The sequence below is a fragment of the Falco rusticolus genome, chromosome 2 (assembly GCF_015220075.1).
Source record: "Falco rusticolus isolate bFalRus1 chromosome 2, bFalRus1.pri, whole genome shotgun sequence".
NCBI lineage: Eukaryota > Metazoa > Chordata > Aves > Falconiformes > Falconidae > Falco > Falco rusticolus.
In genome coordinates this window covers 69,080,513-69,103,247 of record NC_051188.1, presented here as the reverse complement: position 1 = coordinate 69,103,247, position 22,735 = coordinate 69,080,513, and the positions used below count along the sequence as shown (strand labels likewise).

The following is a 22,735-nucleotide window of genomic DNA, read 5'->3' as shown; positions in this document are numbered from 1 at the left end:
AACAAAACTCTCTGCAGGATGTAACTGCTGAGTTATTCATCAAAAGGGACCTTCTATCATATCTTACATTTATGTATGTGTTTGCTGATATAATTTTTCTTTTTGTTTTTCTTAGTCCACCCACTCTAGCCTGAGTTAAGAGTGTTCCATAACTCAGCTATCTCCTATCTAGAGGGCATCCTGGGGCAGTTTACTTCGCTATGGAGCTAATGTGTTGCATTCTCTGACTAGATGTGGAACATTAATATCTTCATCGTGACCAGAGCAGACAACCAAAGCTGTGTCTGGATGCAGTGATTTTGTGTTTTTCCCTTTTATTTCCTTGTACCAAGGATGATGGCTTGCTTGTTGTAAGACACTGAAAACTATGTACTTCTAATATGGCTGATTGCAAGAAACAGATTGTGGGCGAGGTGGGGAGACATTCGATAGATAGAGATTGTGGATTTTTTTAGTAGGGAGATATTGTGTTGCATTTGCCTTGTCTTTGAATCACATTAAATATACACGCTGTTAAAAGGCTATTGAAATGTTCAAATGTCAGTGTTTCAAATGAAAATCAATAGCATGCTATTAGGCTCATTATACTGCTGTTATGCATCATTAAAATGTATTTAAAAGCTTTCAGCATAAAACAGGAGATGGGATGAATAACAAGACACTTTGAAGATATCCAGCATACTTAGAAGGCAATAAAGAGTCAGGCACAAGAGAAACTTTGTAGGCACTGGGAAAGAAAGCCCGGCAAAGAGCTCACCTGGTGTTTGAAACATATGGGAACATGAGAAAACAAATGAGACAGAACTCAGGATACAGATAAAATGAGTGGAGCTGCACCACTGCTGGAGGAAAACAAAATCATCAAAATTTTTTAAAGATACTTTTATAAATGGGTCTTTGCAGTTTGAGATTCTCTCTTTGCCTGGTCTATATATATCACTGTAGCACAATGCTCAGTGATGACCCTAAAAATACTACTGACATTTTGCCTTCTGGCACGGAAGGATTGTATTAGGTCCTAAAAGCACATTTATAAACCAGCTTTTCCAAGCACCTTTCTGGTCAAATGTCATGTGGAAAAGTGTCACTTCATCAGATACTACAACCTACTTCTTCCCTGTCTGAAATATGTTTCTAATGAGAAACTTTGGGATTAATATTTAAATATGTGTGTATTTATACATGAATAAGTATGTATACATACAATTATATACATATGAGAGAAAGAGAGCTTCCTTACTGAATTTCTGGAATTTTCTTTCTAATATGAAAGAATGGGAAGAAGTGACTCTCCCAGTGGCTGGGAGTTTAAATGGGCAAGAGGGACAACAGATTTTCAGTCCCTGCACACAAGTATTTTTACGCTTTTATACCTGATTGCCATTGAGCACGTTTGCGTTCTTCCCAGAGCAGGACTAGAACACAGACCACCATCCTGCATCTCACTAAGAACACTCTCACTAAAACCATCAGACCCTGCTTTTGCTCCCTTTCCCTTGCAGTGAATCTTCAGTCCCTGTAAACTAAGACAAGTAACTTCAGCTTGAGGAGATGAATACTCCTCTCTGCTCCTAAGAGCCATAGCCTGGGCTGGAGTATAAAACCCAGCAGGCAGAGGAAGAAAGAGAACTTGCATCTCCCACTTCCTGGACAAGAACTCTAATCAGCTCTGAATTATTGAATACTCTTTCAGAAGGTGGATTTCAAATTTGTATCTTAAAGCATAAAGTCCTTCCTCCTGCAATTGTATCTGCATAGGTAAAGATCCAGCTGAAATTGATTTTGGATGAAAACAGAAACACAAAGCATAAGTCAAGTCATCGAGCCAGGGAACAGAAATAGTCCCATTTGAGTCAGATATGCAGTTGCATAGCTCAAATTATAAATGCTGAATGCTCAAATTAAAGTTCACAGTGAAGAATTCCCGAGCAATGCATATACTCAATGTTTTCACACAAAACACACGCTCAGCTATTTTAGAATTACAGATTGATTTTTAAAAATCCCTGTCTGATTAAACAGTAAGAAAAAAGGAGAAATGAAAATATCATTTTGCTTCAAACCATTTTTTGAGGAAAAAAATGTTTCTGAGTTATCACGGAAGGGCCTACACAAACAGATGTATGCAAATAGCTGTACTTTTATGCTGCTTTCATGTGTCAATGTGACCTTGCTGGAGTTTCACCATTGATTTTAACTGGGGCCAAAGCACCATCTCTTCTGGAAGTGCCTAATGCTCAAGAAACTGAGTGGACTAATATTAATTTACACGTGTGAGCATGTGCCATTTGAAAACTGGCTTAAAATGCAGAGGTATTGCTAAAATTTACAGTAGTTAGAGAATTCAGCAACAAACGTTTATTTCTAAGCCACCCAGTGTTCAGCACTTACAAAGTCATTCATGCAATGGTATTTTTGGTGTCTCTTCAGCGCTCTTCAAGCTAGTATCCAATTATCCAAGAACCCTTGGCACCTTTGAGGTCTGACTTACAAGTAGAGATACATTCTCATAGTTACTCAGGAAGGCTTCTAGGCATTGTTGGCATGCCAGTGTTGTTGACTACTTCAGGAATAACAAAATCTTTAAACCGGTGGTCCTATCTTGTGTTTTGAATTAAAGAGATAAACTAGGAAGAAAAACATGCAGTGGTCACTAGAAAGAAACACATGAAGAGATGCCTACAAAGTGCACCTACTCCTTCCTCTCCCTGTGTTGTTATTTAAAATACACTGTAGATGGGATGGGTCACTGAAATTATTATGGAAAGGAATTAGCGTACAAGAGAGAATTCTCACGAGAATAAACAGAACAATCTGGAAACGCTTTAATTTACCCTTTGACTTTAAGGTGTGATTTAAATCCTTCCCACTGCGTTCTTCCCAAATGAAACATGGGATAAGATATGATGGTGGGAGTTGTCTCCTAAGGATCCAGTCTCTTTGTTAGAAGAAACGCAAATACTTGCTGCAGAACAAGTCAATTTAATACATCTTCTTTGCCACTTTTTCTTTCTCCTTCCAAATGCTGTCCTTTTCTATTGATCCTTCATTAGTATTTTTTTCCTAGTGCCCACAATGCAGTTTGTGTTCCTTGGCTGTCATCTAAAATACAACAGCAAACAATAACATAATCAATTTTAATAAGGAAAGAAGGAAAACCAACTACAGTTAAATTATATGGCCTTTCCCTTAGCTCAGGAAATCAAATCAAATCAAACTGAATGCGTTTCTTTGGTCATGGATCTAATTTTCCAGTAACAATTTATCAAAGTCTGGTGTTCATTCAAATACTAAAACAATTGCATACTAATGGCCAAACAATTTGCAATGGTTTATTTGTATTTGTAAAGGGTTACCTGCCAAACTAGATTGTGTCCCTTTTAGTCTGGAATCTCTGCATCTGTATTAGCATTTACGAGCCAACAGGACAGTCTGACAAGGAGACTGAGCGTCAGTAATTTCAGTATAGCCCAAATCCCTTTAATCCGTCTTTAGGAACTCAAAGCATGATTTTTACTGAGGTTCTTACTCAAACCCAAACATAAAGAATGACGGGTATATTTTATGCTTTTATTGACCGTTTAATAGCTATTCTACAAGCCATCTAAAAGAAATGGAATATGTCCAGCCTGCTCCCAGAGGAGCTGTTTTGCAAAGGCAGAAAACAGAACTCTTCCCTTTACACTGCGAGACTGTGCCGCAGTGAAGTATCTCCTGCGGAATCCAACTCCCCCAGACCCACCGAGGTAGGTAGCTGGGGCCCCAACCTTCCTCCCTGAGCGTAATGTGACCTATTTCAGAAATCAAATCTGGCTGAGAACTCATTTTATTTGAGTCTGTGCTAGTATTACATACTCTTGCTTCTTCATTACGCAGGTTTTGAGCCCAAGCACATCCAAGACATGCCCACAGAATACAGCACTCCATGCAGTTACAGAAACACTCTTTTGCAGCACGCTTACTACACTTCCTGCCCCAGGAGTATTTTACCCCCATCTTTTTCTTAGATTAACATTTTTGCTACCCTGAAACAGCAATCTATTTTATAATCATTCAAAATTCCCTTTGTCAACCGATTCTTGTGCCCATCCCACTTCTTACAAAGTATTCTATCTTCTAAACTGTTAGCTTCCTGCTCTGACCAGAAACCTTTTAATCTGGATAAAATAATTTCAGATGGCTGCATTAGCCACGTATGAGTCACACAATTTTTTTGCTATCTCAGTCATTGGGGAAACTTATTGCTCTTAAGTCCATTTCTGCAATTCTACATTCGTTATTCTAGTAAGTACATTATCCAAGAGTGGCTTACATTTCTGAAACTTATAGGAAAAGAAGAGGCAGCTTTCTCTTTCTAAACATGTTTCTTCTTTTTGCTCTATCTTCAGCAGAGCTTTTTATTAGGAGCAGGGTGTACCAAAACCACCACCTGGACAGAAGCATCACAGGTCTATTTGACTGCATATTAGCACCCAGCAAACTGTCCCTCAATTTAAGGCACAGTTTGAGGTATGATCATTTCTAACCATAAACTTCATACCAAAAATGAGCAAATACAACTTTTGCGAGCACACTAGAAACAGAAAATCTGCTGGTCAGTCTGAGGTCAACAGATGATCACAACATACAAAATTCTCAAGGAAGGATTACGAGAAAAGCTAAATTAATTCTTTGCATCTGTCCATGGGATCTTGGAGACCTTCCCAGACAAGAACCTTTACTGATGGGGTACAAGTGAAAAGAACTGTCTCATGGTGAGTGCTAGTAAGAGATGTAACATGAAATGCATAAAATGAGTCACTATTCATCACCAGGATCAGAGATTTGTACCAGCTGAAGGATGAAGAGGCTAAACTATGAACTGTGATGTGCAACCTGCTCATCAAAATGGTCTCAGTACCAAAGAAATAAGGGTGGTAACTTTGATACCAATCTTTAAAAAGGCTGTGGAGGTAATCCAACAAACTACAAACCACCAACTCCAATTTCTGTACTGAGAAAATTGCACAAAGCCACAGCAATGACCAGAACTTGTGCACACAAAGATGAGACTGAGGAGTAACCCCCCTGTGCATGTGTAAAAGGAAGGATGGTGCACTCTTTGAGGTACATGCTAAGTTTCCTGGTGAGAAAAAAGATCATTCAGGACTGTAGAAACCAAAACTGGCAGGAAGGTGCTGCAAAGAATTTTCATAATATTGCATGACTAAATTAAATAGAAGCAATATCACATATTTCATAAATGCAAAGTAAAATATTGCAGTGGTGGGTGCTACCTGTCTGTTCTCACTGGGGAAGTCACGGGGGGCAGTTCTTTTGCAGTGTCAGGTTCGTGGCTCAAAAGAGCAAACATGAAAAAGAAAGAAGTAAACAGGACTCATACTGTAAAGGTGCGTAAAACTATGGGACACTTGCAGCTTGAACACTGGATGCAAGTTTGGTCCCCCCTTCTCAAAAAGGATACGGCACAAGTAGGAAAGAAAGAAGGGCAGCAAGGACAGCAGAATGAGGATGCCAGAGAAAGGGACCTATCTTTAGGAACAACCGAGGTGAGACATGATAGCAGATGCAGAGAACGATGAGCAATGAACAGAGTGGAGAAGGCAGTACTGGTCTGCACAGCACGGTTCTTACACTGCAGAACTCATTGTCACTGGGTTTTATGCATGCCAAAAATAACAATGGTTTCATAAAGCACTTAAGAAGAGCTCAAGGTAAAAAATTTCCTTGGGGCTGGGAATCATATTGATGAGCATTCAACCTTTGACTCAGGAAGTACCTAAACAGCAGATGGCCAGAAGCCAAGGGTCCACACAGGAAAGCATCACTCTGTGCCTTTCCTGCTAGATGCTTCTTCTAGCAGTCATGGACAAGATGCTGTGCTAGATGAACATCATCCTACGGCTTTGTGTACAGTTATGGATGCTTATAGCCACAGCTACTCACACGAGTTTCTTTCCGTTGCTCCTATCAGGAAAAAGTAAGTTTCACTTTAATGAACTGTTACTCCCTTCAGTCTTTATACCCTCGTATCAAATCGTATCTCCTAGTCTCTCTAGCAGGCTTAAGAGAGACCCAGAAACAGCCACTGGCCCTTCGCCACTCTGCAGACAACTGACATAGTTTCAGCTTCCCGATCTATTGCAATGGTTTGTCAGCCCCACAGAATCAAACCTCTTCCTCTGACAGGAACGGACAACTACAATTTCTCTGCAAGTCAGCAATACAGAGAGGAAGACAAAGATGGCCTGTTCTGTACGCCCTCAGCTCCTCTGTAAACTGAAATGTTTTCTCATAGACTAAATATTTGAGTCAGCTGCCAAAGTTCATCTTTCTACCTATTTATACGGAAATCCATGCGTTATGGGGAACCTCCTTCTCCCATAGAGTCTTCCTCTCTAAACTACTGAGCTTGCACATTATTTGCCTGAAGATATTCAACTTTTCCCTGCGCATCACAAGTAAGGGTGAAAAGCTCTTGTTCATGTTTATGCTTTCCCAAGTTCTCCAGCTAGCCCTACCGCACACCTACACAGATCACTTCCCCAGCAATCTGCAGTCCAAACTTTGATCTTCTTCCTAAATCCTACAATTAAAGTCCTTGCTGCAGTCGTTAGTAAATTCTAAATAGGCCCAAACTTCCAAGGACTCCTTGGAATATGTTGGCCATGGCAGGAAGCTCACTGGCATCCTCTTCCATCAGCTTTACCATTTTAGCTGCGTACCTCACAAGCAGACCTCACTGCAATCTAGTCAGCTGGTGGGTAGCTGCTCTATCAACAAAGCTTTCAGATCATGTCTTACACGGCTCCAGACCCTATTTTTCTCCCAAAGTCATCACTTTTTTAACATCTGTGTATGTACATGAAGCCTTTACACCTCTCAGATCTTGGTTTCTTTCCCATCAATAATGTCAGTTAAGAAACACCTCTATTACTTGGTCTACGTGCAGAACACCAGCCTTCAATTCATGTTATTTCAGAAACCGAACTGCATCTTTTACACCGGTATGGCTAACTAGAAAGCCAAGGTCCTCTGGGCTGGGTGGCTTGAGGGGAGCACTATTACTGGAAGAATCAGACAGCAGCAGCAGCGTCTGCTCTCCGGCCTTGCCAAGCCCTTCTTCTCCCGGCACACACCACAGAAAGCTCTCCCTCCCGGCCATGCCCTCAGCACTTCAAGCTGTGCCCGAGGTCTGTGAGTTGCCGTGCCTCCAGGCGCAATCCCACAGGATCAGCAGGTGAAACAATCGTTAACGGGGATGGCCTTCCCCGCTGCCCCACACCCCTACGCCGGCAGGTCTCAGCCGAAGCGGATGACGCGGATGACGCGAGGCACAGACGCACGACGCCCCCCGGGACGCCCAGGGGAGGGCAGCCGGAGCGGGTACCCACCCCCAGCCCCTTCGGCACCCGAGGCAGGGCCGGGGAGCGCCGCCCGCCCGCCCCGCGCTCCCCTCGCTCTCCCGGGGGCACGGCCCCGTGGAACGCGCCTCCGCTCCCGCCCGGGGCGGTGCCAGGGGACGGTGGCCGGGCGGGGCTTCCCCGCCTTCAGAAGGCGAGGGACGGCCGCACGGCGAGATGCGGTCACACGTGTGGCCGTTCCGTCGTTCAGCGAACGGGCGGTGAAGTAACCCGGGTCACCCGCACCTGGGCAGGGAGAGGCGGCGGCACCTGGGGCCGGGGCTCCGCCGCAGCCCGCCCGCTCCCTCCGTGAGGCAAACCCGCGTTTCCCGCTCCCCACGCAGCGCCGGCCCCGCCCCCCCGCTTCTGGCCGGAGGCCACCGGGCCCCAGACCGCGCGGCCGCGCCTGAGCCGAAGCCCCCCCCCGCCGCCCCCTGCCCGGGCCCCGCCGCCGCGCTCCCCCTGCCGGCCTCAACGGCCGCCGCGCCCCAGCCCAGCCGGCCCCCCGGCAGCGCGCGGCGACAGCCCATGCCCCGCCCCCGCCGGTCGGCGCGGACCAATCCCGTTCCGCGAGGCGGGCCCCGCGGGCGCGTGCCGCCGCACGGCCAATCGCGTGCGCGCCTCCCCGGCTTCCCGGCGCCGAGCCGGAACGTCCCGTCGGCCCCGTCGCCTTACGGCCTGCGCCGTAAAGCGAGGCCGGCGCGACAGCGCGCGTGTGGTGTTACGGCAGCGGGGAGCGGCGGGGCCGGGCCGGGCCGGAGCGGGTGGGGGCGGATGCCCGGGGGCGGGGGGAGCCCGGCGCCCGGCACGCAGGTGGGAGCGGAGGCGGGCGAGGCAGGCGGCGCGGCGGCCGGCGGGCCGGCGGGCGGCAGGATGAGCCTGTCGCCGAAGGAGCTGTCGAGCCTGCTGAGCATCGTGTCGGAGGAGGCGGGCGGCAGCACCTTCGAGGGCCTCTCCAGCGCCTTCCACCACTACTTCGGCAAGGCCGAGCACTTCCGCCTGGGCTCCGTCCTCGTCCTGCTGCTGCAGCAGCCCGACCTGCTGCCCAGCCCCGCGCAGCGCCTCACCGCCCTCTACCTCCTCTGGGAGATGTACCGCACCGAGCCCCTCGCCGCCAACCCCTTCGCCGCCGTCTTCGCCCACCTCCTCAACCCCGCGCCCGAGCGCGGCGGCGACGAGGCGGAGCGCACGCCGCTCTCAGGTGCGCCCCGGGGGAGCCTCCCCGACCCCCGGCGGAGCCCCCCCCTCCCCCGGCACCGCTCGGCGCCGGTGCTCGGCTCCCCGCCGGCCGCGCCGCTTCCCGCGTTGGAGGAGGCGGTGGGGGTTCCGGGGAAGGCTCTAGGCGTCAGGCGGGCCGCTTGGCGGGGCCGGGGGGGGAAGCCGCCGCGGCCACCCGGGGTTGTAGGAGGCTGTCCGACAGCTCTAAAGCTGTGAAAGAAAACCGCTGCAATGCCCGAAACGCTTTTTTCCCACTTCGGTAAATACAAGCGTGGCAGCCGCGGGTAAATCGGTCTCCAGAAATTACTTTTATAGTGTGAATTGCAGCGTCTGCTTGTATTTAATAGCTCACTAGTTGTCTACATGGAGAGCGTGTAAAGCAATCGCAGGGACTGACTTGGCCTCAGATGCTGTGTGTCGGGATGCACGGTACCCGTCAGTGTAACGCTGCATTTCACATCACTTCAGGAGCTGACTAGGTAACAGTATTGCACATACTCACAGAGGCTCTTCGGCTGTGCCGTCTTGCCATAAATAACGTGTTAGCTTGCGTTTTAGTTTTGCTCGTTCTGCCTGAAGCATATGGAAACTATTAATGCTCTTGCCTTAAAAATTGGGGATTGTCCTTCATTGTGTCTCTGCAGGCTTCTTGCCTCCCATAACGCCTCCAGAAAAATTCTTCCTTTCTCAGCTGATGTTGGCCCCCCCGAGAGAACTGTTCAAGAAGACTCCTCGGCAGATTGCTTCAATGGATGTGGGGAACATGGCCCAGTCAGTGGATATAAGTGGGCTTCAGCTGGCATTAGCAGGTAAGGAAGATTGGGATCTGTGGTTCAGTTATGAATAAAAATGCTAATTGTAATGTGGCTGTAAGTTACCTGAGAAGCACTCTCGCCTAACCTGAAGATGGAAAAGGTTGAACTGTCCTTTAGGGTCTTCAGGCCTGTGTTCAGGCACATTGAGAAACTTCAAGTAGAGATTACATCTTAACTGTTTTATCCTACTTAACAAACAGCTTTTTAAGCATATATGTCACTGCCTGAAACATGAGAACATTTTGCAAGTATAGGAAGACTTTCATCTAAGGCTTTGTGGGAGGTTTTTTTGGCTGATTTTTTTTTTTTGGTGTATTTTTATCCCTTTTCACTCTGCAGTATTTCTAGTATGAGAGAACAAGCATAGCTGTCACATACCGGTATTTCAACCGTACCTGGCAAATTATTTTATAGAACTAAAAATAAATTGTAATAGACAGTCAGATCTTGCAGTGTTAGCTGAAGAGTGGGAAGGTGGTCCACTTTTACTAGACTGAAAAGAAAAACAATGTGGTGCTTATCCTTTGACAGGAGAGAAGGAGCAGGAACATGATTGTTCTGATCATGTTGACTGATGAGTCACGTCTGGAACTAATCTGAAATAGAAAATATTTTTGGGAACAAGGAGCTGGTTTGAACACTAATAAATAGTGGGTTTTTTTCCTAGGTATATGCAAATGGACCCACTTGCTTGAAAACTGACCATCCAACTTCTGTTTCTGTACAATGCAGTTTATTGCTCTGAGGTCAGGCACTAACTAGGCTTTCTCTGTCCTGCAGTTTTATCTTGGTATCATTTTTTTTTCTGCAGAATTTGACATTGACTTGTTATGCTGTGGTATACTGGTCTTTGCTCACAGTGTACAAATGTCCTCTGGTGTCCTCCTTAGCTACTATTTCCAAACTGTGGAATCTTCTGAAAATGCAAATTGAATACCTTAACATCCCTCACAGGCAAGACAAACCCTTACAGCTCTTTCTGTTCATCCTGCCTGTATTTTCTAGAATACTTTAGTGAATTCAGATTTTGTGAAACTTCAGGTAACTTGAGATTTTTAGCGTGTCACATGTGATGCTTTAAAAAGTCTGGAGTTCTTTCATTTTTTTTTTCACTTGTTTTCCCCTTGGTACTGTGTCTGCCTTCTGAACAGTTTGTTCTCATTAAAAATGAAACACATAGAGAAGGTCCAAACTGTGATTGTATGGATGGGTACTCTAGGCCATGCATTTTAGTTTGTCCTTTTTTGAGATAAAGGCATTGATGGCTTAAAGTATGGTGCAAAGTCATTAATGGTGCTTTGCAAAATTAAGTCCTGTAAAATGTGCTTGTATCATTATTTACATAATACAGTAAACATGCATGATTAATTGCATATGAGCAGTTGTAGGAGTTATGTAACGAAACTGCAATTGAAAAAGCTTTGTGCTATCTTTCTCTGACTTGCTGTAGTTCCCTAGAATATGTCTGCTTTCTATTTGCTTCCTTAGAAGATAAATCTTTTGCTTGTTTTACTAGTGTGATGTTTCTTGACTGTCTGTTGTGTTTTGGAAGGTCTGTGAGTTTTATACAAGTCTTGAGTATATTTCTCCTGCTGATTCAATATGCAGGATGAAGCTGGTGCAGGATGATGGCGCGTAGATACAATGTTTGCACTGTTGTGTTTACACCCTTTCCCCCCACATTTCACAGAATATAATAGCTGTAAGGCTTCTTGGCTGTTCACAATTTTGGTCCCTGAGAAAAATTCATGGCTATTTAGAGCAGGTTTATTTTTACTTGCTTTAGAATATACCTCCAAAATAAACTTAAAGAGTTTAGAATGCATGAAGTTTTTCTCAGTGTACCTATCCCAATCGTTTTTTCTTCCCCCCCCCCCCAAAAGGAGGGGGAAAAAACCACTTTGGCTTATCTCCTGATCTTGAGCTCATGGTGACAATTCGCTTGCAGCTGTATGGTGGTTTTTCTAGTTGTGGTTTTCTTTTTTGGTTTTAGCTGCTACCTGCTCCCACATCCCACCCCCACTCCACCAACCCCAAAGAAAAACAGAATGTTGGAATGGGTATTAAAAATTGCTTTGTTCTTTTCTCCCTTTGGTCTACAGAAAGTATTTTCAAGCCTCAGTCCCTCCCAGTAACTTAGTTTTGTTGATCTGGCATGTTAGTGTACCAAAAATGTCATATTCTCCTAGTTGCAGGGATGAGTCTTCCAGCAAAGTGCTCCTGTTCGTCTGCTAACCCTTATTTGATCTAAGAGTAATTGACCTGTATTAAGAGTTAAGTTTGTAATGTGCTGTAGAGGTTTCCTTCAGAAAACAAAGAAAGCTTCCTTTTACCTGTAAAAAGAAAAACAATAGCTCCATAAGGGAGCCTAAGTGATCATTTGCAGATTTTATTTTTTTTAATTTCAATGTCTTAGTTCAAGATGCTATATTCTTTCCTGTTAAATCACCATATTCTAACTCTGCCTTCTGCTTACTTGAAACTGTTGATTCAACCCTAATTCTTGAAGCAGCAAGGGTGAGCTTTTGAGCTTCAGTGTGTATAAGGGCTCATGCAGGCTTCTGAAGTCAGTGAATTGAAGGACTGAGTCTTAAGCTTTTATATTTCTAATTAAACATCATTAATCATTTGAGATTATGAGGATACAAACGTATCAGTAACTTACTTTTACCAACTGATGGATTTAAGTTCTAGACTATAGATTAGAAGGACGAAAAAAGACTGCCAATATCTTCCTCACCCCCACACCCGCCAAACTTCATTTGTTAAATTGACCCTTCTGTTCAGTGGCTAAATTGGCTAAATTAAAGTACTTACAAGATGGAGTTTGAAAAAGTTTATAAAGAAGAAGGTGTGTTTTATAAACCGGCTCATTTGGACTTTGACTTATTAGTTATTTTAAAAAAACACTTTTGAAGTATGCTGGTTGTTGCTTTTAACAGGTAAACATACCCTGCTGTGGTGCTTCAGTGAGCATATCTGCAAATGTTTGCATGATCTGAAATAATTGGGTAAAGTAGGACAGAAAGCCAAAAAATAAACTAGCAATCCACAGTCCTTTGTTTTAATGATCTTTTTGTCACTCAGTTTGTGTCTCATGGATTTGGTTGGAGGCATATGAAATAGTTGATATGCATGGAAAGCTGGGAAGGGTCGACATGACTGCCCAAAAAGGAACAAGCATGCTTTGCTTAGAAGTGATAGAGACAGTACACTAAATCTGACAGCACTACACTTAATTAGTCAGGAAAAGGAGTGGCGTTTAGTTTCATGTGGAAGTTTTTCCAGGGATTCCTTGTGTGATGCCAACAAGATCTCTCAAAATAGTACAGACAATATAGATCAGCCGTTGAGTCTTGATGCTGAAGAGTGATAGATCGTGACAGAACACCACCTAAAAATATGACAATGCAAGTATTGAGCCCCACAGTATTTTTGGCCAGTTTCTCCAAGTCTTCATCTGTGTATACAAACCTTAATATTATTTTTATGTAATTTGTGTTCTGTTAATTTGGCCTTTGAAGGGACACTTTCAGCTCCTCCCAGATTTGTTTAATGTAGAAGCGCATAACAATTACACTTTTATTTTTCCAGACAAGCGCTTACTGTCGCTTGACAGCAAATGCAAAAGTAGCTTATGCTGTGCCACTGAAATGTGTTGCATAACTTTTGAATAGCTGACTTCAGGTCTAGTATGACCATTATTGTTGCAGAGTCTGTAAATCTATCTGCGTCAAACTTTTACTTCCTTGGTCTGACTGCAAAACTAGGTACAGCATGTGAACTCCTTCAGGAGTACCATGTGAACCTACTAATGTGCTTTTAATGCAGATTACATTGCTTACATTTTCTAAAGCCAAGATTGTTTCAGACTAATTTCTCTTTTTTTCTTTATCCTTGCTGCATATCTCTGTCCCTTGCCTGTCAGCTGGCACTCTGAGTACTAGCTGCCTGACACTAAATTTCATGTTGATGTTACCTGGTTTATTTTAAGCTAGTTCTTCTCTAAAGCTGCTTGTTTCTCACTACGTTTAGTATTCCAGGCATCTCTGTTTCAATTTTATGCTTTAATATTATGGACTGGCTTTCTTTCAGAGCGTCAGTCTGAGTTGCCAACACAGAGCAAGGCCAGCTTCCCCAGCATTCTCAGCGACCCTGACCCAGATTCTTCAAACTCCGGTTTTGACAGCTCCGTTGCCTCCCAGATCACGGAAGCCTTAGTGAGTGGACCAAAACCTCCTATAGAAAGTATGTGCATTTTCACATCTTAGTTTTTCTAGTTCATGACATGCTATGTTGTTATACTTCTCCAGATGTAATGTAATTTGGAAGTATTTTCAAGGTATGAAATGGGAGTGAAGATGAATGAAATGGTACAAGACTGTGTCAGGGTGTCTCCAGATCAGACTCCGTAGTGTTCACGTTTCCAGACTTAAAAATCTGGAGCCTATCTTCAAGCTCTTAACCATGTCATCTGTTGGTTAAAACACTGGGCCTGATGCCCCTTGGATCTTAATCCTCTAAACTAAGATCTGCATTGACTGTTAATGCCTTCCAAGGAAGACTTACTGTGGAAGGAAAAAAGACCATAGAATCAGTAACTTAGCAATCTGAATCAAGAGGAAAAATGGGCTGATATAACAGCGTCAATAAAAATCAGAAATAAATGTTTTTCTAGGAGGGAAAATAAGATCATAATGCTGTTCTGGATGTTATGATAGCTTAAAGAAATGGGGGGGTTGGGGTTCTTCTTTTTGTACTGATATAAAACTCAATACCTGAAGCTTAAAAAACATTTCACGTTGTTGCCATTTTAGGTCACTTTCGACCAGAGTTTATTCGACCACCGCCTCCGCTCCATATATGTGAGGATGAATTGGCATGGTTAAATCCAATAGAGCCAGATCACACCATTCAGTGGGATAAGTCAATGTGTGTTAAGAACAGCACTGGAGTTGAGATAAAAAGAATCATGGCAAAAGCTTTTAAAAGTCCCTTGACTTCCCCACAGCAAACACAGGTAAGTATCGTGCACTTTTCTGTCTAAAATGATTTTCTAATAAGCTAACTCATGTATTTTAGGAAACTGATCACTTTAATTGATCTGTGTTTGGATTCAGGAAACTGCAAGGACTTTAAATTGTAAAAACCCAAGAGTTTTGACTTGGGTTGGTATGAATAAGAAGAAATCTTTAAACTTCATAGCATTGGCTGGACATAGGTACAGTTCATCAATAAGTGGCACCAATATTTTTCTGCCTGGAAAAATCTTCTTATAGTAAAGTTGTTCGTGGAAGCTTTTGATAAATGATTATTTCAGAAATGCCAACACTGAATTTTTTTTTTTTTCCTCAATCTGATAGTATTATTCCTGATTTCAGTGGGCTTTTTTGATAATCATTATGCTAGCGCTATAAAATATCCTTTTTTTGCATAACTTTTTCTGACAACAGTGAACTCAAAACGGAGTTTCTTTCTGCTGGACAGGAAACTAAAGAAGGCTGAAACTTCGTGTGTGTTTTTTCCTCCCTTCCTTGCCACCCACTGATGAAAGAACTACTAAGTGCCTTATAAAAGGTTTTATGGGCACAGTTGCCTTTAACTAGAAATTTTAAAGTATACCTCCAGTGTCTTTCAGTAGAAATGCCTAAGTCTAAAGGGTTATCATTCTCCTGTAGCTTAGATGTATTATAGTGGTTTCTTCAAGCAGTAATGTAAATAGTTAAGGAAAAAAACCCTGAGGGTTGGTTGGTTTGTTTGTTTTTCTTTACAGCTCCTTGGAGAACTGGAAAAGGACCCCAAGCTTGTTTACCATATTGGTCTCACTCCTGCCAAATTGCCAGACCTGGTCGAAAACAATCCTTTAGTAGCCATAGAAATGTTGTTGAAACTGATGCAGTCTAGTCAGATAACAGAGTATTTTTCTGTCTTGGTCAACATGGACATGTCCTTACATTCAATGGAAGTTGTAAATCGGTGAGTACTATCTCAAATCTAAGGTTTCCTTAAGTATGTGAAATAACTGAACAGTTACTAAGTGAATATGAGGCTGGCCACGGCTGTATCTGAGTGCATTCCAAAGACTACCAAAAGTAACAGGAATTGAAGAAATGACTAGTCAGATTACAGTGAAGGAAGAGTATTAGACTATCATTCCCTTCTCAGTTTCTCTATGCTGTTTGCAGTGTGTTCTTTTTTTTAGTATTCTCTTAATAATAAGACTTAATGTGCTTGATTAATCCTGCAGAGAAAGAGAGTGCTGTGGATTTGTTGCTTTCTATGACTACTGGACTGTCTAATTCTGTTTCTTTCATAAAGACTTTACTTGCTTTTTATGTAGTTCCTTATTGGTGGTGTCTGTAGTTAAAAGAAAAACCTCCTATTTTAGTCCAGATGAAGGGTTGGTAATAAAGAATTGAACCTCTCTAGCATCGTCAGTGCTAGGTTCAGAGAATGCTGCCAATTTTGTCGTCCCTTTTTACAGCATTGCCACTTTAAAATATTACTGTAATGTTAACAGCTTCCTATTAGCAGTAGGAATAGGAAAAACCCCACAATTTCCCAGCAGGAAGATGTGATGGTGGAGGCATATATGTTACATTTTGTATTGAATATGTATAATTTTATGAAATTTTCTGTTTTAATTAACATATAGTATATATTAACATTAATATAATTTTATATTGTTTGTAACATACCATGTTTGACCATTTTAGGTATTGTAAAAAGCACGCTTCTTGGATAGGTGCTATGCTACTTAATTTTTCAGTCCCTGCTTCAAGAATGGAGGGGCTTATTCAAAGAAAGTAGTGTGCTGCTATTTAGCATTAGCCAAGGGTTACCCCTTTGAAAAGAATGGGGAAAATACGTATTGTGTTGTAGTAACTGGAGCTGATAATTACTACAAAATCCCTTTATCAAACTGTTTGATACGTTAATGTCAAAACCGTATTTAAAATGGTTATCATTTTAAGGGAGTCTGTCACTGCAATTCGTAATATGTCTAAACTTTTATTCAGATATCTGGGTCCTGGTTAATACACAAGTTTCACTAGTAAGTACATGTTCTATGTCCCAGGAAGCTGCAAGTTTAGTTACTGACTTGCAAAATGACCAGTTACTGAATGTGTATGGTTGTGTCACTGTAGTGACTGTCACGCCCTCTAACAGGTCATAATCCTGTTGTTCCTGATGAAGAATTCACATTCAACATTCATTTCTCATATCTAAAAATTAGCCTTATCTCTAGCTTCTGTCTTCTCTTTCAACTGAGGTAGCAGTTGTGTTTTATTAGGACATCTGGAAATGTTAATTTTGATCCTTCTTGAGGTATGCTTGTGTGGAAGGTAGAAGACCATGGTGGGACAAAGGGCAGTTATTGTGAGAATCCTCCACAAAAAGTTAATGCCACACTGCTGCTCTGCTTAAACACAATTTATATGCTTGATGTGGCTTAAGTGAACAAAAGGTGGTATTGTTAAATAGCTATCCTGCTTTACGTTCATGACATGTCTTCATTGGGAATCACTTCTGCATATAGGTACAACCCATTTTCTTAACAGAATGCTAGCCCCTTGAATGGGAAAACTCAGACAGCTAATCCTCACAAACTACAGAAGTACCTCCTCCCACTTACTTTCTTCCATTTCTTGGCAATTACTGAATGTGAACTACCAAATGAGGCTTGTCCAGCAGTTTGTTTGCAGCAGAGTTGAATTGCACCTTAAATACCATTTGAGGAAAGAAACATTTCTGAAATAAAACCCTCCCACGGGTGCAGACTGCCCTGAAGTTTGGGCTAATGATCACAACATGGAGAAACAGTGATAAGGAAAGGGCCTTTCCTCTTGTCCAGGATAGCTGCACCACCAGTCAGGCATGCTGGTTCTCCCATAGTGTAACTCCCATAGGAATGACTTTTCTCAAGCTGCAAAACGACTGTCAGCACAAACAGGGAGACACTGATTTTTAAGTGAAGTGGGACAAAAGCTTGAAACTGAAATGTCTAAAACAGGCACTGTTTTCCCTGTTGTCTCCCTTTCACTACCTGAGATGGGACTGATTAGTTATTTTGGTCAAATTCTGTCCTATCTTTATGGCAGTTCTACATTTATTGTGTGTTGTTTTCTTAATAGAACCCTATTGCTTGTTCAAATAAACCGCGGCAGCTCAAATACTTCTGTAGTTAGTATTGTTAAACCACAAATAGGTATGCTTTACTGTTAACCCTTAAAAATACACTAATTCTCAAATTCTTCTGTAGTAAGAACCTTCAGAGACTATCGTGCATCATTAATCTCTAAGATTTTCATCTAGTAAGGGTCTCTTCTATTTGATCTGTAGATATTCATATTGTTTCAGTCCCTAGGACTAAAATTTGGATTTGAAGGAGCTAAGGAAACTGATTTTTTTTTTTTTCTGTAACAAAGGAGTTATCCTGGCTGTATACTTAAGGAAAGAGTTCAGCATCTAGATTCCGTACCTGAAATTCAAATATGAGTACAAAATTGTATTACAGTGCTTATTGCAGAAGAATCTTAGTACTTGGATAGCTTGGGGGCTTCATCTTAAATTGGAAACTAATGTCATTGACTCACTTGGTAAGTGAAATGTATAGCAAATGTTTGTAGGTGTGTTAAATATACTAGAAACCAATCTAGCTCAGCTTCTGTACTGTCAGAACTGAAAAAAAAAAAAGGGTTTGGACTTTTAATGAAGAAATTTAAATTAGAACTAAGTCTGTAGAAGCTGTCAGAAAGCAGTTTTGTATGACATGACTGGGAATAAAGTAGTACCACAGGTCTAACTCATCTGTTCTGCAATGGAATCACTAGATTTATGGCTTCATAAAGCACTGGATATTTTTAATTTGAACAGGCTTACTACTGCAGTTGATCTCCCACCTGAATTTATTCATCTTTATATCTCCAATTGTATTTCCACGTGTGAACAGATTAAAGACAAATATATGCAGGTGAGTACTTCAGTAAACTGGTTAGGAGAAAGGGTCCCATATATTGCTTTTTGTAATATGTGCTGAGATTTTGTAAGGTTGATAGCATTAAGTTATTCTGTCTTACTGCTTCTTTTTTCAAAGGCACTTTTTTTTTTTTTGCTAACACACTATGCAGTTCTTTATAATGTTTAACAGATGTTTCTTTATACTGTTCCCTACTTTTCTGTAGATATAATACACTTATCCCTGGCCAAACTGCAGTTTTATGTGGCTCGGGTCCTTACTTACAAAAAAAGTTTATCTGTCAGTCAGTGTAGCTTTTCTTCACCCACAGTATTAGTTGTTTACCTTCTGCTTAAAGCTTCAAGTTTCTTTTCTGTGCAAGTGTGCCCACCACTTACAGACATTTGAGGTGATTAACAAAACTCACGTGGAAGTCTTGCCCTTCAGCCATGACCTACCACAGCTTGCAGATTTCCTCAAAGACCTAAAAAGCTTGTTTTCTGTCTTCCTAACACCATAGTCTCTGCTTCCCAAGCCCGTCGTACTTCCTCAGCCCTAGCACGCTAGTTGTAGCGATTTCAAGGATCTCTACCCCCTGGGGAGGTTTTCACACCTTTGGCAGCAAGGTTGCCTACATGCTGTGCAAGGTAGTTACTTCCTTCTATCCTAACTCATCTGTTGGTTTTACCAAGTGCCCAGCAGAACTCGTTTTCTTGGATGTGTCATTGGTGAAAAACCATTCCATGTTCAGTTTACCCAAGGCTTTGTGAATCTTGACCAAGTCCTGCCTCAGCTGTTTCCTCCTAATACTGAAGGAGTGCAACATCTTTAGTCTTGTGCAACAAGGCAGCTGTTCCTTTCCCTTAAGCTTTTTTGGTGTCCTTCTCTAGTGCATTCTCTAGCTCTACTATATCCTTAAGCTGCAGAGATGAAAATTGTGTGCAGTACACAAGATATGGGTGCAGCGTGGGTTTAGATAGCAGCAAAACCCCCTCTCTTATTCTCAGTACCCTTCCAGATGATGACTAACCATTTGTTATCTTTTGATGGCTGCTGTTGCTTTTCTGCTTTGGGACTCTGCCAGATACACATGGGTGGCTTGTTCTGTGACCTGCTAAATGGCTGTGCCTATTATACTTGGTAGCAGAATAGGAAAATAGCAGGAGATCTAGGCTGCAGCTGAGAATATGCCCACAGAATGGGACACTTGTGTTCGAAGGGGCTGCTGAGAGCATGTAGCAGCTGTGCTTCAGGCACGCAGTGGACAAAAAAGAACAGAGGGTTGAGGAACACATACTGATCACCAAGCAGCATGCAAAGTTTGTGAGATCTAACATTTGTTAATACTCCATAAGAGGCCTCACAGCAACTGAGACATAAGATGTTTTGTTTGAAAAGTATGGTACAAAAACATTCCTTTTGGAAGTGAAGGAGGCATGGTCCTCAGAGACTGGGAGTCAGCCAGTATGTTGCATTTGTACTTTTGTTCTGATTTTCGTGTTCCTCAGTTATTAAAGTTACTCTTGTAACTAATATGTGTGCAGAGAAAACAGTTCATGCCTTTTGACTGCAGTGAAGGAAGTAACTTGTTCAGTTTCTCGTGGTGTAGGTAGAAAGTTTTGCAGTAGTAAGCTCAGTTCCTCTAAAAATAGTTGATATCTTATTTTCATTGTCAAATAACCTAAATTGATTTGGACACATCATCTATCAAGTCCCCTCAGTTCCATCTGATAAACATCAGTTGTGTATATAGTAGCCTTTAGGAAAGTTTTGGGTTCAACTCTTTTTCACAATGTGGAAGTATGAGACCACTTTATTATTAAAGATCTCCTTTTGTCCTTGAGGAAAAATGTACTCTGTATAAAGCAGAGTTAGTGGCTGGATCTGTGTGGGTTCCAGTTCCTAGGTCTCTGCTTCCCAACTCACCAGTTTGCCCTCCGAGGTGTTACCTAAGCAGCCCTTAGGAAGGAGGAACACCTCAGAGATCCCATCTCGTCACTGGATCAGGCAGGAAATGTGCCAGGAACTCTCAGGCATGTTCTTGGGTTAGATCTCCCTGGTACTGTCTTTCCTTCCAAGATAGAGCAGGAGGGTCATGTTCTAATTCAGCAACAAAGCACTTCCCACAAAGCAAGTTTGAGATCAATTCTGTTGCTGTCACTTCCCATCTGGATTGCCTTAATCATGTGGTGACTGGGGAATTTTGAGATGTGAAGCTTGGGGGTTTTTTATTATTATTGTGTTATTGTAGAAAATAAGACTAAGCAGGACCCTAGTGATACCATCTTAAGCTATGATCCCTTCTTTTATGCAGAGATTACACAATAGATAAATTTAAGTACAGTGCAGAGGTAGATCTGGCGCTTCATTTGTGCGTGGGATTAATCTTGACAAAGCTCCTGTATCTAGAAGCTATAGAAGTACTATAAATCAGAGGTGTCCATTTCTTAAATACAGTAGTATGGGAGATGGAAGAGTTGAGGCAGCATGCATGAAGCTTGGGAACAAGATTACTGCTGAAACTGAATTGCTCCTGAAATGCCTCGGTTGTACTGCTGAGTGCCAACAGTCCTTCAACTGACTTGGTTGCAAACATTTATCTGGATTATGAAACCTTTCTTTTCAATTTCAGAACCGTCTGGTACGTCTTGTTTGTGTCTTTCTTCAGTCTTTAATCAGAAACAAAATTATTAATGTACAGGACTTGTTTATAGAAGTGCAAGCATTCTGTATTGAGTTCAGTCGGATACGAGAAGCAGCTGGCCTTTTCAGATTGCTGAAGACACTAGACACTGGGGAAAATCCATCAGAGACAAAAACATCAAAATAAAACCACTGCGTCGCTGGCAAAAAAACTCCCAAACCTGCCAGTTTTCTATGCCAATTAATTGTATATTTTAAACTGAAATCACTGGATTATGTAATACATTATAAATAGCATTTTATGCATTTAAACAATAAATAATGCTTTTTCTGGTATACATGCTTTGGTTTGTGGAATGTGTTAGGCCTTATATGTGTGCTATTGTTGACTGTGGGTTAAACTCTCTGTATGTCATGCATATCCTGAACTACAGGCTCTAATTCCAGAGAGATTGTGAATGATACTTGCCTTGTGTCTGGAATAGTTTGGGAGTAACTAAAGTCAGTTTGTATCAAGGTAAGTCACTTCAGTTCCCGTTTTTCCTTTCTTTCATGTCAAGACCTAGAAGCTGGATATAACTTCCTAACGATGCGTGCTGGTTTCAGTGAGTAAGGGAAAGTGTGTCTTGGTGTCTAGAAAAAGCTAAAGGTTTATCTTTACATGGCAGAAATTAAGTTTTGGGTGCTGTAGGCTGAGAGTGGTACTCGGAGATCACTGAATCTTTCCAGAACACTGGCCTCATACCATCCCTAGCTGAAATACCACACCTATTTCATGCTTGTAAGAATGTTTCTTTCACTGAGGAAAGATGGCCCCCTCTTTTCCATAAAAATCAAAGTTACAAGCTGCTTCTCACTTCAGAACTTGCATAAGCAGTTGCTCTGTGGCTACCAAAATTACTGTAGCCTCTTCCTTCTAAAGCATGTAGTCACAGTACCATTTGGGTGCTAGATGCCAGGTATTGGGAAAACTGGGGAAGGAATCAGCTGAAGTATTACTTTAAGCTGATGGCAGAATAGCTGCTGTTTAAGCCCTGAGACTGAAAAGGAAAATAACTTGAAAAGCTGGCTAGTTCTAATTTAATGCTGCTTGATAAATGAAATCTGTTTTAAATCTGCATCTGCTTCTCAAACTTTTATGAAGTACAAGATCAATAATGCAAGGTCAGTCTTGACTGCCTTTTGGTTTTCTCTTTCCAGGTAATTTAAGTTGCTAAATTGCTTGGATTGAAAATCCCATTGATCTGTCATTTTATGCAGCATAATCTTTTGGTAAGAAGTCCTGTGAGAAGCATCTCTGTTCATTAGGGGTTAGACTTGTATAGCTTCCTAGAGTCAAGATGTATTAGGCTAACTAAATTAGCATTTATTTAAGGTCTGTTCCAATTCTAGACATTCCTTCTAAAATCCAAGATGTTTGCTAAAGTCAGTTAGCAGCAGCTGACATAGCTTGTGCTCTGAACTTGTACCTTAATGCTTTACATCTATTAATGTTGGAAGTTCAAATTGAACTATCTTCTATGTACTAGCACCCCTCTTCAAAAACATGGTTAAAACCCCATTTTATATAGGTTTTAGGCTTTTGTTTGGAATTTACTACCACAGCTTATGACAAAGTAATAAGCTCCATCAGAAAACTGAACCAGTAGATTACTTTAAAAGAACTTAAGCCTTGCCAAAAAAAAAAAGTTGCTACT

The 22,735-nt window shown here is 42.0% G+C and overlaps 1 protein-coding gene and 1 long non-coding RNA gene across 3 annotated transcripts; one reads left to right on the top strand and one right to left on the bottom strand.

The window, feature by feature from the left end:
- Nucleotides 1–2,801: 2,801 nt before the first annotated feature.
- LOC119143824 lies at nt 2,802–7,388 on the bottom strand. 2 transcript variants are annotated; one of them, XR_005102836.1, is made up of 2 exons: nt 5,780–7,388; nt 2,802–3,102 (listed from the first exon to the last, which is right to left on the bottom strand). It is a non-coding gene; the product is annotated as an uncharacterized LOC119143824 (long non-coding RNA). The 2 variants fall into 2 exon arrangements; XR_005102835.1 differs by lacking the exon at nt 5,780–7,388 and adding an exon at nt 3,357–5,266.
- A 526-nt stretch (nt 7,389–7,914) lies between these two features.
- Nucleotides 7,915–21,376, top strand: CNOT11 (CCR4-NOT transcription complex subunit 11). The gene is made up of 7 exons (XM_037375984.1): nt 7,915–8,604; nt 9,266–9,430; nt 13,532–13,684; nt 14,254–14,456; nt 15,210–15,412; nt 18,314–18,410; nt 21,028–21,376. The coding sequence occupies exons 1-7, from the start codon at nt 7,932–7,934 to the stop codon at nt 21,223–21,225; spliced, it is 1,692 nt and encodes a 563-aa protein (XP_037231881.1). The 5' UTR covers nt 7,915–7,931; the 3' UTR covers nt 21,226–21,376.
- Nucleotides 21,377–22,735: the final 1,359 nt, after the last annotated feature.